Raw genomic sequence first — 13,549 nt, 5'->3', positions numbered from 1 at the left:
TGTCGTTGATCCATCAGGGAAGTCCTTGGGAGTACTGGGGCCACATGTGCACTGGGATCCAGCAGTGCGTTTACAATAAAAGCTAACCTGGTGGCCCCGGCACCTGTTACTGTATGGACAAGGTGGGCGGTCCTCAGCTCGCCTCGGTTCTTCTATCTGCAACTGTTGTTTTAATTTTGTCCCAAGAGGCCACACAGTTGATAAAATTGATGAAGGGATTCTTTAGCATCTCTGGTCTCTTTTTCCCCATTAAATCAATTGTTTTATAATCTTGATTTGTGATAAAGCAATCTTTCTTAGGACTCCAGCTACCACATTAGCCCAGAACAGACCACATCACATTTGTCTCTTCTGAGCACCTTAAATCACTCTATGGTAGAGAACATTCCCTCCAAAGTCTCTAAATTTATTCAAATAGAATTGTGCTGATTAAGTTCCAGATAAACTGAACCGAGAGTCACAGTTTTATCATAAGGGGAACTGGTCATAAAAAAACAGCACAAAAAGTATAAACATAAATAGGAAGTAATTACCTCAGGATAGAGAAAAACAGAGTACAAATGTACTGAGGTCAGGAATAAGCCAAGAAAGGAAAGATATCAACCAGCACTGTGAAAAGTATAAAGAGCTGGACAAATGCAAGATCTTAAAATATGCAAATTTTATATTCCCTACAGTTCGGGGTTCATGGAAGGCAAGCAAAGGGTAATACATGTAAAAGGCAAGCGACACTGGATACAAATCGCCATGGAAGGAAAGGATTATAGTATAAAGAGTAACTGAGTTAGCCTGGTTGGAAAGTGATGACCTTGCTGTCCTAAATACAGGCCACGTGCGACTCCGAGCCGGCTCTGTGACCCCCACCCCACCACCCCACTGGGAGGATTTGAGAGGTTTTAAGGCGAAGTTCAATACTGACTACAGGGTTAAAAATGGGAAGTAATGGGGCGCCTGGGTGGCTCAGTGGGTTAAGCCGCTGCCTTCGGCTCAGGTCATGATCTCGGGGTCCTGGGATCGAGTCCCGCATCAGGCTCTCTGCTCAGCAGGGAGCCTGCTTCCCTCTCCCTCTCTCTCTCTCTCTGCCTGCCTCTCCATCTACTTGTGATCTCTCTGTCAAATAAAATCTTTAAAAAAAAAAAAAGGAAGTAATACCTTACAGGTGATCTCAAGAGCCATTTCTTCATCTTCTCTAGGTCAAGCATTCTCGAGGACGAGGAAACTTGTGGAGTTTCTGCTTTCGGGGGCGTGATAAGCCAGGCCAATGGGAAAACCCTGAAATAACAACAGTACATTTATGAGATGTTACGTTTAGGGCACAGCTTTAATATATCTGGATGACTGGCACAGTTAACACTAAAGTATTTCAGCAAAAAAGGAAATAAAGATTTCTTGGTCACTATGGGGGGATTATTCTTGGGACAAAGTAGCTTCAGCTCATTAGTCCGGTGATAACGCCGGCAACATTCTTGGCCATTCTTGCTCCATCAAATGTGAACGTGAACATGAGCGTGTTCCATTTGTGCCATGCTGTCTTACCAAATGCTATCCAATCTGGAAGGTCAACAATTCAGAATTAAATGACACTACAGGGCACCTGGGTGGCTCAGTTGGTTAAGCAACTGCCTTCAGCTCAGGTCATGATCCTGGAGTCCCGGAATTGAGTCCCCCATTGGGCTCCCAGCAGTACAGGGAGTCTGCTTCTCCCTCTTACCTTCTCCTCGTTCATGCTCGCTCACTCTCTCTCTCTCTCTCTCAAATAAATAAATAAAATATTAAAAAAATAAAGTGACACTACAAGAAGACAAAGACAACTTTTAATTTCCAATCTGACTGCAATTAGGAAATTCTCAATTCTCTTTCACATGCTGTTCCCCTGCCATCTTCCCTTGCTAGCTGATGTGTCAAAGGGGGCTCCTACCGTTCCCACCAGCACTGAAAATACAAAGTTCAACGAGCTGTGCACCCAAGGGCCACAAACACGAACACACGGCTGACATGCACAGAACTAACACACATGACCACACACCGTTCCTCCACTGGCGAGGCCGGGCTGCTTCATCACACGTCTCCCACCAGCATGCGAGAAGTGGAAGATCTGTTTAAGCTGGGAGGCAATGGAACACAACAAGGGGTCATGGTGACTGTTTCCTTTCGTAGGTCTTCTCATCACTGTCGGGCCAGCTATTACTTCCGAGTTACATTCTCACACTGGCCGGTGAAGCCTTGTGTCTCAGCTCTGGAGCCGCTCTGCTTGACTCAACTCTCGGCGGGGGTTTGTGCCGTGTACACCGCAAGCTGGAACTGCCCTGGGGGGAGTTAACGGTTTTCTTTCACACATGCACGTGCGTGCACACACACACGTACACTCAGACATACCACACACGTGGGCACCCGATAGGCTTCAGCTGTCACTCAAGAACATTAAAAAAAAAAGCAAAGCAACTTTTTTTTAATTTGGAATTTTAATTATGTACATAAATAGCAACATGAGAATGAGTTCTAAGGCTAGACATTCTCTCTAGGTGAAAGGATTTCCAATTAGTCCACTTGTAGTATGGTATCACCCAAGATAACAAAGAAGCCTAGCATAGTTTATCCTGAAGAAGAAAGCCAATTTACTACATTCGGTACTGACTTCTCTGCCATTTTTCTGTAGAAATATTGGTTTACCGCATGGAGTTTCCAATGTTTACCTATAACTGAAAGAAAAAGAAAGCTGTAAGTAAACTACCGGGGGGAAAAAGAGACTCTAAAACTTTGTTTTTTGAAAATTCATTAGGGCTAAATTGAGAAACCATATCAAATATTTATATTACTATTATGACCATAAGGACCATCGTGCGCCAGAGAAAACTGTAATTATTTCTATTTTACAGACACTTAACTACAAAGCAGGAAGGTTTTGTGTTTTATCCAAACTACATTCAGATTCTCAACTGGCTGTGTACCTGAGCATAATTAAACAGATGGATGGATGAATACACAAAAAATAAATGCTTAAATGGCACAGCGCACACCACAACTCTCCCCTTATGAAAAACCAAACAACTACATTTCCGTCGATCTGCTGAAGAAGAGAGTGTGATTACATCACCGTCAGGCTGGCGTATACCTGTCCTCATATCACCTCACTGTTCTTCTCTGGAGTGGAACACACATTATCCAAAGACATACCAAAGACAAAGGACTTCTTCTCCAGATTGCTCTCTTCCCAAGATGTAAAGAATCTACTTGGCAATTAGAGGTTTACCAACATTTTAGAGGTACAGTTTTAGATACAAATATATCTTTTAGTATAAAACCAAAACTTCTTAAGTTAAACATGTAAACCTCTAGCTTACCTTTTCCATTTTGGTTTATTAATCTCTTTAGGACTTCTCTAAGAATTCAATACATTTACTGCTTTGTTAAAACTGCAAAGTGGAAATGACCTATATTGATAAGGATTCAATAGGCCATGGGAGTCCATACTAGGAAATTATTAAGCAGCAGCTAAGAGGAGGAATGAGATAGATTTCTAAGTACTAAGAGAATAAGATGCACGTAAGAAATTAAGTGGAAAAAAGGCAAGTTATTTCATTTGTTCGACACAGCTAAAGACAGTACTGCCTTATGAAGTATTCTTACCAAAACTGAGCCTCAATCTGATGGAGCCTTCAGATCTAACTCTCTCTTTACAGAAAATGCAGAGAAGAGAAGAACCAAGAGGTAAATAGAATGACACTAAATGGATGTACTCAGCCACAGCCAGAACGTGGGATCTTCTAAAGGATAAATAGGCCTGTTTTTCAAAAAATGAATGGCAAGGGGAAAATGAAAGAGAAAGAACTATTACAGTTTAAAAGGGACTTCAGGGACCTATCAGTCAAATGTAATGGGAATATCTTGTTTTTATCCTGATTCAAAAAAACCAAACACAAAAAGACAATCAGGGAAATCTGCATACTACCTAAATATGAAATGATATTAAACAATTAGTGTTAATTTCTTTGGGTGTGATAATAAAATTGAGATATGTTCCCTCATGGAGGTTTCAATGTACTTGCAAAACAATTCTAGGAATATGAGCTCATTCAAAAAACCAAAAGAAGGTATGGCTGTGCACACATTTACACACAGAGAAAAAAGTCTGGAATGGTATGTCAAACTATTAACAGAAATTAACCATAAGAAAGGAACAGAGGACTAGACAAACTGAAAATATTTATCTTAAAAAATTTCCTTTCAAAAAGATTTTATTATTGGGGCGCCTGGGTGGCTCAGTGGGTTGGGCCGCTGCCTTCGGCTCGGGTCATGATCCCAGGGTCCTGGGATTGAGTCCCGCATCGGGCTAGCTGCTCAGCGGGAGGCCTGCTTCCCTTTCTCTCTCTCTGCCTGCCTCTCTGCCTACTTGTGATCTCTCTCTGTCAAATAAATAAATAAAATCTTAAAAAAAAAGATTTTATTATTTATTTGAGAGAGAGCATGAGAGCACAAGCGGGGGGAGGGGCAGGGAAAGAGGGAGAAGCAGTTTCTCCGCTGAAGAGGGAGCCGGCCACAGGGCTTGATTGGATCCCAGGACCCTGGGATCATGACCTGAGTCAAAGTCAACTGCTTAACCAACTGAGCCACCCAGGCACCCGTAAAAAAAATTTCTTTACAACAAATATGTATCGCTTTTATAGTTGAAAACTCCATCTCCAACAGAGAAGTAAAAAAGTGAAGAATGAAATCAAGGTTGTATATACAGTAAGCTGAACCCTGGCCCAGAGTATTTTGGAAAGAGGAAATAGATATTTATGTAGTTTCCCTGTATTCCAAGTCTCATTGTCCCTGCAGCGAAACATAATATATTCAATGTCAAGTTTCTGGAGGACACATGTGGTTTCCTGGCTGCTCAAGTTCTAGTCTTTCTTCCAATAGCAGATCCACCCAGTATGCATCTGAACTGGCTCTCCAGAGATGCTGATTCTGGGGTGGAGCTTAGGCTTCTGTCTTTTAACACGTTCCTGCAGTAATTTGGTTGTATGATAAAATTTGAGAAGCAATGACTCGGGGCTACCATAGGAAGGGCTGAGATGTGAAAGAGGATCTGGGTTTGTTTTCTGTGACCCTTAAGGCAGGATCAGAACCACTGCATCGGAGTTACAAAAAGACATATTTTTGCTTAGTATAAGAAACGGCTTCCTAAAAATCAGAACCGTTCAAAGATGGCTGCCCTGTGGGGTGAGGTGCCTATCAGTGAAGATGAAAAGTGAGAACACACAGGGCAACAGGGTATTTATGCTTGAGGCTGGCTGGGGGGCCAGAGGACCCCTCTCAAATTCTAAGACTATATGACTCTCTGCATCCCTAAAAATATGGAGACAGCCTGAGGAAAAAAAAAACCTCATACTGAAGGCTTTCATGGATTGTAAATAGAAGTCACGGTTTACACTAAATGTAGCAGTAATTTAAAAAAAGACTATTAAAATTCATATTCACTGCAGAATATTTTAAAATACAGAAAGCTATATAGAACAAAAACTATAAAAAAACATCCATAATTCTACTATACCAAGATATATAATTAAATTTTTTGTCATATTTCCTGGTCTTTATTCTTTCTCAAAACGTACCATACTACCTTGATTTTTCATTTAACGAGCTTCCGTGCAATTAAATATTACTGAAATATAATAACATTCCTCTTCATAGATATGCCAGAATTAAGCCACTTTTTGTAGCTCAATATTTAATTATTTCCAAACTCAACATAATCTTATCAGGAAATCACAAGTGCTATTATAGCATTTTTAATATATATACAAACTAACATTAATATAACTAGTGTTTTGTACTTAACTGGTACTCATGAGTAAATACTGAACAAATGAATGAAGATAGTGAATCGAGTATAAGAGCAGAAGAAATCACACCGATTTTCTGACTTCATCTGGTATCCTAAATTCCTCTAGCCTGAGGTAACTCAGTCTTTAAAGAAAGAATAATTACACCTATGAATTCCCTATGGCACTTATGATAATATTTCCATATAATCTTGAGCTTCTCTACAACCATCACTCATTCGACAAATGTTTATTTAATGACTATCAGATGAATACAAGGATGCCTACAATAGTAAAGTGTTATTTGAAAAAAAACACAAACCTAAGAAATAATGGCACTTTTCAATTGTTTGAAACAGTTCTGTAGGCAAATCCCAACTGCCAAGTTCTAGCTTGTCTAAAAAGGAACTCCTCAGGAATGGACACAAACAAGTGAAGGCACCTAAATCCACAAATTAAAGATGGAATGAAACATCACACTGGCCCTAACGGATCTACATGAAGCTGAAACTGCTATAATTAATTGAGTTAAATCAAGAACAAGCCATTTCAGCTGGTGCTAACAAGGCTTAAAAAAGACTAGAGAATTCTCTTGTTCTTTACCTGATTAAAATGGGCAGAGCATGCAGCATTCTATTTATTTCCAGGTGAATTCTTCACATTTCCTGGCTTATAAAACAAAAATTAAGAATATTAATACAGTTTAAAAAGAAATAGTGATGCTTCTAAAGAAAGACTGGAATGTCTCAGCATGCCCACCTTCAGTATTTGGCTGAATACAACATTAAATATTCTTATAATGCAACCTGACCCATTTCTCAGTTAACTGAAGGAATTACGAGGGCTCCCTGAGGGCCCTGCTGTAGACAGTGACTTAGGCACGGAGAAGAGCAGGAACTAAAGCTCCATTAATCCTCACCACAGAGATTCAGCCAAACAGCTGATTCTATCAAAAAAAAAAAAAAATCCAAAAGTGAAAAGATTTCTTTGCTACTTCATGCTGCTGCCAAAGCTAAAGAATTTTTTTAAAATTAAAAATAAAGAATAAAGCTGTTCTTCTCTGTGTATCATCCACCATAGGGGCCAAATCACAAAACATGTTTACTGTGAAAAAGGTTATAATTGGACCACACCCATTCTGTCTGGCCACCATCTGGGAACGTATAATTAGGTCATGTCATCTACCAGAAGTGATGCAGGGAAGTTTCTAGTAGGAAAAGTTCATGCAGTAAAGGTTGAAGGCTTTACTTTCCTCCCTATATGTTTTCAATACTATAATTCCGAAAACATGTTAGTAAGAACTGATATCCACCAAGGAGATGACCTCTCACAAGATGGCAACAGAAAAAAGTAGGCTGTAGGTAAGCGGGGAATAGGGCTGGGATCCCATGGTCTAGGTGCAGGTTCTCCTGGTGGCCTTCTTGCAGTTATCCATGGGTGAAGGGGGGTAGTGAGAAAGCAGGAACATATAACCAACCCTGTAATTTCAGAGCATGGTTTCTAGGCAACTCCAGGCTTATCGGAGTGGCTAAAAACTGGTCTGTAAGCATGGTGATCATATATCCCGGCATGCCCAAGTTATACAGGTTTATACCCACTGTCCCAGTATAATTAACAGCACCCCCTTTCACTCTCAAGCATATCCTGACTTGGATGATAAATTATATGGTTACCCTATCTCCAGACCACATCCACTTGATGATGAAGTTGTGGGGAACAAGGCCCTGTGTATTGTTTGGCAGATCATCACACAACACCCACATCTACTTGCTCTGAACAGAGTTCTCTCTACAGGACTCAGTACCGTGTGCCTTACTGTATTCCTTGAGAGCCACAATCACACACACAAACACAAACGCACCCAGAGGCCTTCTTGCTGCTGCTTTTCCAACCTGCCAAGCTCTTTCCTAGGATGAGAACTTTGCAAAATGTATCCCTTGACCTAGACTGGTAAATCCCACTTTCTGCCTGGCTAAATGCTATTCATCCTCTAGATCAAGGCTTTCCCATCATGTGTCCTTCAATTTAGACGAGAACCTTTTATTCACATTCACAGCACTCACGTGCTTCCTGATTTGTAGAATTCCTCCATTCATTTACTAATATATAAGCTGAATCATTTACTAATATATAGGCTTTGTGAGGGCACAATATCCCTAGGACCTCCTAAGCACATGGTATTTAAACATTTGTTGAATAAACAAATGAAATGCAACAGAACCTAGAGATCTGATGAGGGTAAAAAAAAATGTTCGGGTATGCAATTAATGAAGAACAAAGAGAGATAAAAATTAAAAAAGAGGCTTCATTTATGAAGGTAAGTGCGATAACCATGTCTGGCAATTGGGTCCATCATAAAAGCCATATAGTTCTCTACCTAGTTAAATATATTAGGTGTGAATTACCTTAATGTAATGCTTATCAAGTACTTCTAATGATATTCTTATATATTCTACTATCCATATTCACCAGCATCTCAATCTCAGAAATATAAGATGCTAAATTCATAAGCTTTTTTTAATCTTTTGGACATTCAGAAAATGGGCACATAAAATATTCTTCTGGTTGAGGAAAACAACTCTGTTGCTAGGAAATTTTTCTTGTTTGGTTACATATCACTTATAGTATAACAAAACATGACAGTCAAATATCTCACTAAAGAAATATTGAGCCCATCCACCCTATTACAAATCAGATCTCTCTTGGCAGAAACTGCCATGATCTCAGAAAAAAAAAAAAGAAATTCTCCAACTTCAAAAGACAGACTGTGATTAAGTACAAAAGCCAGAAATTAACTTTTTGGGGTATTTTTCAGATAGTTGTATTTGAAATATTTTATAACTGATTCTCCTTATAATTTAATTTTCATGTCTATCAGGTTTCACTTTTTTTTAGGACTGATTTATTTAGGGGAGCCCGGGTGGGGTGATTGCTCTCAGATTCACTTATTTTAGAGAGAGAGTGTGTGTCAGTGGGGGGAGGAGCAGGAAGGGGAGAGAATCTCAAGCAGACTCCCCACTGAGCATGGAGCCCAACACAGGGCTCTATCCCAGGACCCTTAGACCATGACCTGAGCCGAAATCAAGAGTCAGAAGCTTAACCAACTAAGGCACCCAGGCGCCCAGGCTTCATTGTTTTTTTAACAATTAATACATTTTACTTAACATATCTAAAATACTAATATTTCAACATATAATCAGTATAAAAATAATGATAATTAACATTCTTTTTATTTGTATGGTGTCTTCTAAGTTTGCTGTGAATTTACATGTACAGCACACACCTCAATTCAGACTAGCTATATTTCGAGAACTCAAGAGCCAGTGGCTGCCATATTGGACTATATAGGGCTAGAGGAATGAGGTAAATAGCGCTATGATGGCTCGTTTTATGTGTCAACTTGGCTAGGCTATAGAAGAAAAATTTATTTTCTTACCACAGCCATGAACATGAATGATAGTTTCTATTAGCAAAATCAAAACACTTGTTTTAGTCCAAACATTTACTTCTAATTAGTATGCACTGCCATGTGAAGAGGGATTTCCAGACAAACCTCTGAGGGATACCAGCCCACTGAAATGTCTGAGCCCCTCACCAGTTGATTATTTTGATCAACTACTTAACTTCCCCAGATGCAGTTTTCTCGTTCACAAAATGGGGATAATGAGAGAACCTGCCACAGACTCTTTGTAAACAAAAAGTTTAGCACCCAAGACCGAGCTCACAGCAAGTACTCAATAAACATTATTTATCCTAGGTAAAAGATCACGTATCTTTAGGACGAAGAAATAAAAGTAAGGATAAATGACCTGTTAAAAACCCCAGTGATATCCTAGTTCACTGGCTAAGGTAAGCAGAATCAAGCCTCCCCCCAAAATGTCTGCATCCTAATGCTGAGAATTGTGACTGTGTTACCTTACATGGCAAAGGTGAATTTACGTGGCATGGAGGTTCAGGCTGCTCTCAGCTGACTTTCTAATAGGGAGATTATTCTGCATTATTACATGGGTTCTGATAGAGAGGGAGGCAGAAGACAGGGTCAGAGAATGGGACATGAAAAGAATTCAACTTGCAGTGGCTGGCTTTGAAGATGGAGGAAGAGGGCTGTGAGCCAAGGAAAGCTGCAGCCTCTAGAAGCTAGGAACAGGCCTCAGCTGGCAGCCAGCAAAACAGACCTTGACCCTACAACCACAAGGAACTGAAACAAATTCTGTCAACAGCCTGAATGAGGGGGGGAATACATTCTCCCCTGGAGCCGCCAGAGAGGAATGCAGCCCTGCTGACACCTTGATTTAGACTTGCGACCTAAGGGGGTCTAAGAGAATATAAATTTGTATTACTTTCAGCCAGTAAATTTGTAGTCATTTGTTTTGGCAGGATAGGAAACTAAAACACTGGTGGGAGGACTCTTGACTAGTGGATATAAGCCCTCCGGTTCCATTTCCCATCAGGAGATGTCAGCTTCTCAAGCAGAAGCAAAAGTATGCAGTGTCACAGGACATCTGTCATGGCTGTCACATGCGAGAGTCTGGCCATTTTATAAGTTTCTTACAGGGATAAACTCATTTCGTCCTCAAAGCAGCCCCATGTGGTCCTACTCCCATTTCCCAGGGTGCCTGAGCAATTTCCCCAGGTTTCAAGGCTTGTAAGAGGCAGAGGCGAGGCGGGGCCTGGAGCATCTGCTCCAGAGTCCACGCTCTCAGCCACCAGGTGAGGCCGCATTCTGCTTGGTCCACCTTTCCTGATGCAAAAGCCTTGTGCCTTTCAAAACAGGAGATGCTCCCCTTGCTCAGAATTTTTAACTTTTTATTTTGTTAAGTAGTGATGTTAAAAACAGAAAAAAGAAAAGAAAAATTCATTGCCGAGTACCTTTAGTTTTTAAACAGCCGACACCAGAAAAGGCACCAATTTAGAACAAATTTAGCTTTATGGAAAACCCACCACATCACCCTTATTTTTATTTATATTTTATTGTGTTAAGAAGACTTAACAGGAAATTGACTCTCTGGACAAATTCTGAAACGTACGATTCAGTCCCGTTGACTTGCAGGCACAGGGGTGTACGGCAGATTCTAGAACATACTCATCTCACGTGACCGACACTTCATACCCCTTGAACAGTTAACTCCCCGAGCCCCTTCCCCACACCCAGCCCCTGGAAACCACCATTCTGCTCTCTGTGCCTGTGAGTTTGACTACTTCAGACACTTCATGGGAGTTGAATCACGCAGTATTTCTCCATCTGGGATAGAAATACCCAAAAGGATCACTGTGAAACCACGCAACTTACTGAGAGCTAAACTTGAGTGTGTTTAGCAAGCTGTGGAATTTGGAATGGAGGAAGAGAAAGCGCGGCGTATTTACTCAGGGTGGTGGCTGTTGCTTCCCTTTCATTTTCCTGCTGAGCCAGCAGGGGCCTGAACACAACTATTAAAAGCCCGGCTTCAGAAGTTCTGCTCGCTTTTCGCGTTAGTAACAGGTTTATATTTCTTCATGGATTTTCCTGCCCTTTAAAGAATTATTAAGATTTTGCTTTTTAGTTTTTGTTGGCCTTTAACGGTCATTCTACAATTCTTTCATAGTAACTTTTTACTTTTTTTTTTTTTTAAACCTAGTGAAAACTAAACGTGCCATTTACTGAGACACACTGCTGTGTCTGGCTAATTGTAGGACAACTCCAAAAGAGCCATCTGTGACCCTGGGGCCCCACGCCCACAACTGGCATCCATCTCGGATACTCAGACGTTGGGCTGATACTTGCGAAAGGGTTTCAGATCAGCAATGGACAATCAGTAAATAGTTTCAGGCTTTTATTAAGCTCCTAGACTCAGAGTGAAAACCATAATGGAAAAAAAAATCAATAAAACCAACTACAGTAAGAACTTCTGATTGTCAAAAGACACCCAAACTGAAAAGACAACCCTCAAACTGGGAGAAGGCATCTGCCAACATGTGACCCACACTATTAGCTTCTAGGAAAAAAAAAATAAAGAACCCCTGTAAATCACTAAGGAAAAAACACATTACTCATACCAAAAAATGGCCAAAAGACAGGAGTAGGTATGTGAAGAAGAAGACACCAATAAACACGTGAAAATGCTCAACCTCATTAGTGATCAAGGAAATGTACATTAAAACTACAATGAGAAATTCTGAAGCCATTGTGATATGCCAGATAATGAGGAAACCATCAGACTACTTGGGTCATGTCAAAAGGACTCAAAGCCAACTTCTATTAGCTGAAGTGGGACAATTTGAATTTAAATAAGGACTATGAATCATAAAACATTCAAATCCAAATGTGTATAAATCTACAAATTCATAACTATATTAAAAAAACTGGTGACCCTCTGAGGATGAGAGGGAACCAATCCATTATTTTGAAAACTGGATGCATAAGAGAAAAAACAAAGCATTTATCCTGTCTTTCCTCTAACTGGGTAACTAAACAGTAGATGAGCAGAAGTAGTTCCAGTATTAAAGTACTGCAGCTAATATGTGAAAAATGACATGACAGAGGTAGAATATAACCATTTTCTAACCCCCAATAAATCCATGGGTCTAGGCACTGGGCGTCAATACCCATTAACACCAAAACAGCAAAGTGAAAACCAGACTTAGGTGCCTATGCAGACCTACAGCCTTGCCAAAAGGATCAAACACAAACCTCATCAATCAATCATCTGAATCCAGCTGCCAATCTGCAGGAAATGCAGAGAAGACAGCAACATGGTCAAGTGTGCCATCAGCAAGGCCCAAACCAATGGAGACTCTTTGGGTCCCAAATGCCGGATTCTTTTAACAGATACGTTGTAAGGAAAATAAAAAAGATGGAAGGGGAACGTGTAGATTAAAAGTGACTTAAAAAGGGGGGAGAGGGGGACACCTGGGTGGCTCAGTTGGTTAAGCAGCTGCCTTCGGCTCAGGTCATGATCCCGGCGTCCTGGGATCGAGTCCCGCATCGGGCTCCTTGCTCGTCGGGGAGCCTGCTTCTCCCTCTGCCTCTGCCTGCCATTCTGTCTGCCTGTGCTTGCTCTCTCTCCCTCTCTCTGACAAATAAATAAATAAAATCTAAAAAAAAAAAAAAAAAAAAGGGGGGGGAGAGGGAAAAAGACTTAAAAGGCATATAAAGTCAGAAATAACAAGAGGCAAAACTAAAGTGACAGGGATAAATACTTAGGTGACAAAACCATAAAGAAAAATAAGAAAGCTATTATTATAAAGGTCAGGGTAATAGATATTTTTGGATGGAGGGAGAGAACTGTAATTGGAGTGGGCTACATGGAGGGGGTTCTAGGAAGGCTGGAAAAATTCTGTTTTTCGTCTTTAGATGATGGTCACAAGGGAGCTTGCCTTACACTAATTCACTAAGCTAAAAAAAGAAATTAAAAAGTTGTTGAAGGAATGCACATTATTGGGGCAGCTGCGGAAACCCGAATATGGACTACATATGAGGTAAGGCTTAAGGAAACAAGGAAATGTTAACTTTCCCCAGTGTGATAATGGTATTACGATTATATTAGTGAATGTCCGCGTTCTTTGGAAATACACACTGAATTAGGTATGGGTGCGAAGTGCAATGATACCCACAACTAATTCTCACATAGTTCAGAAAAAGAAAATACATGTGTGTGAGTGCCCACACATGCGTAAAATAAGAGACAAAGCAAATGTGGCAAAATGTTAACTGGTGAATTGAAGTGAAAGGGACAGTCATTATTTCTGCAACTGTTCTGTGGTTT

At 40.4% G+C, this 13,549-nt stretch overlaps 1 protein-coding gene across 2 annotated transcripts in view; it reads right to left on the bottom strand.

Annotated features, from left to right (window-relative positions):
• Positions 1-2,443: 2,443 nt before the first annotated feature.
• The window catches only part of APOO (apolipoprotein O), a 61,184-nt gene continuing 50,078 nt past the window's right edge, over positions 2,444-13,549 (bottom strand). The window contains exons 8-9 of one of the 2 annotated variants that reach the window (XM_047716261.1): positions 6,411-6,476; positions 2,444-2,699 (exon numbers count right to left, since the gene is read on the bottom strand). In XM_047716261.1, coding sequence (XP_047572217.1) covers positions 6,441-6,476 — 36 coding nt within the window. In that variant the 3' untranslated portion in view covers positions 2,444-2,699; positions 6,411-6,440. The remainder of the gene's footprint in view (positions 2,700-6,410; positions 6,477-13,549) is intronic. The other variant, XM_047716262.1, reaches the window with a different exon arrangement.

This window comes from Lutra lutra, chromosome X (assembly GCF_902655055.1).
Source record: "Lutra lutra chromosome X, mLutLut1.2, whole genome shotgun sequence".
Taxonomy (NCBI): domain Eukaryota; kingdom Metazoa; phylum Chordata; class Mammalia; order Carnivora; family Mustelidae; genus Lutra; species Lutra lutra.
This window is presented reverse-complemented; position numbering and strand designations above follow the sequence as displayed.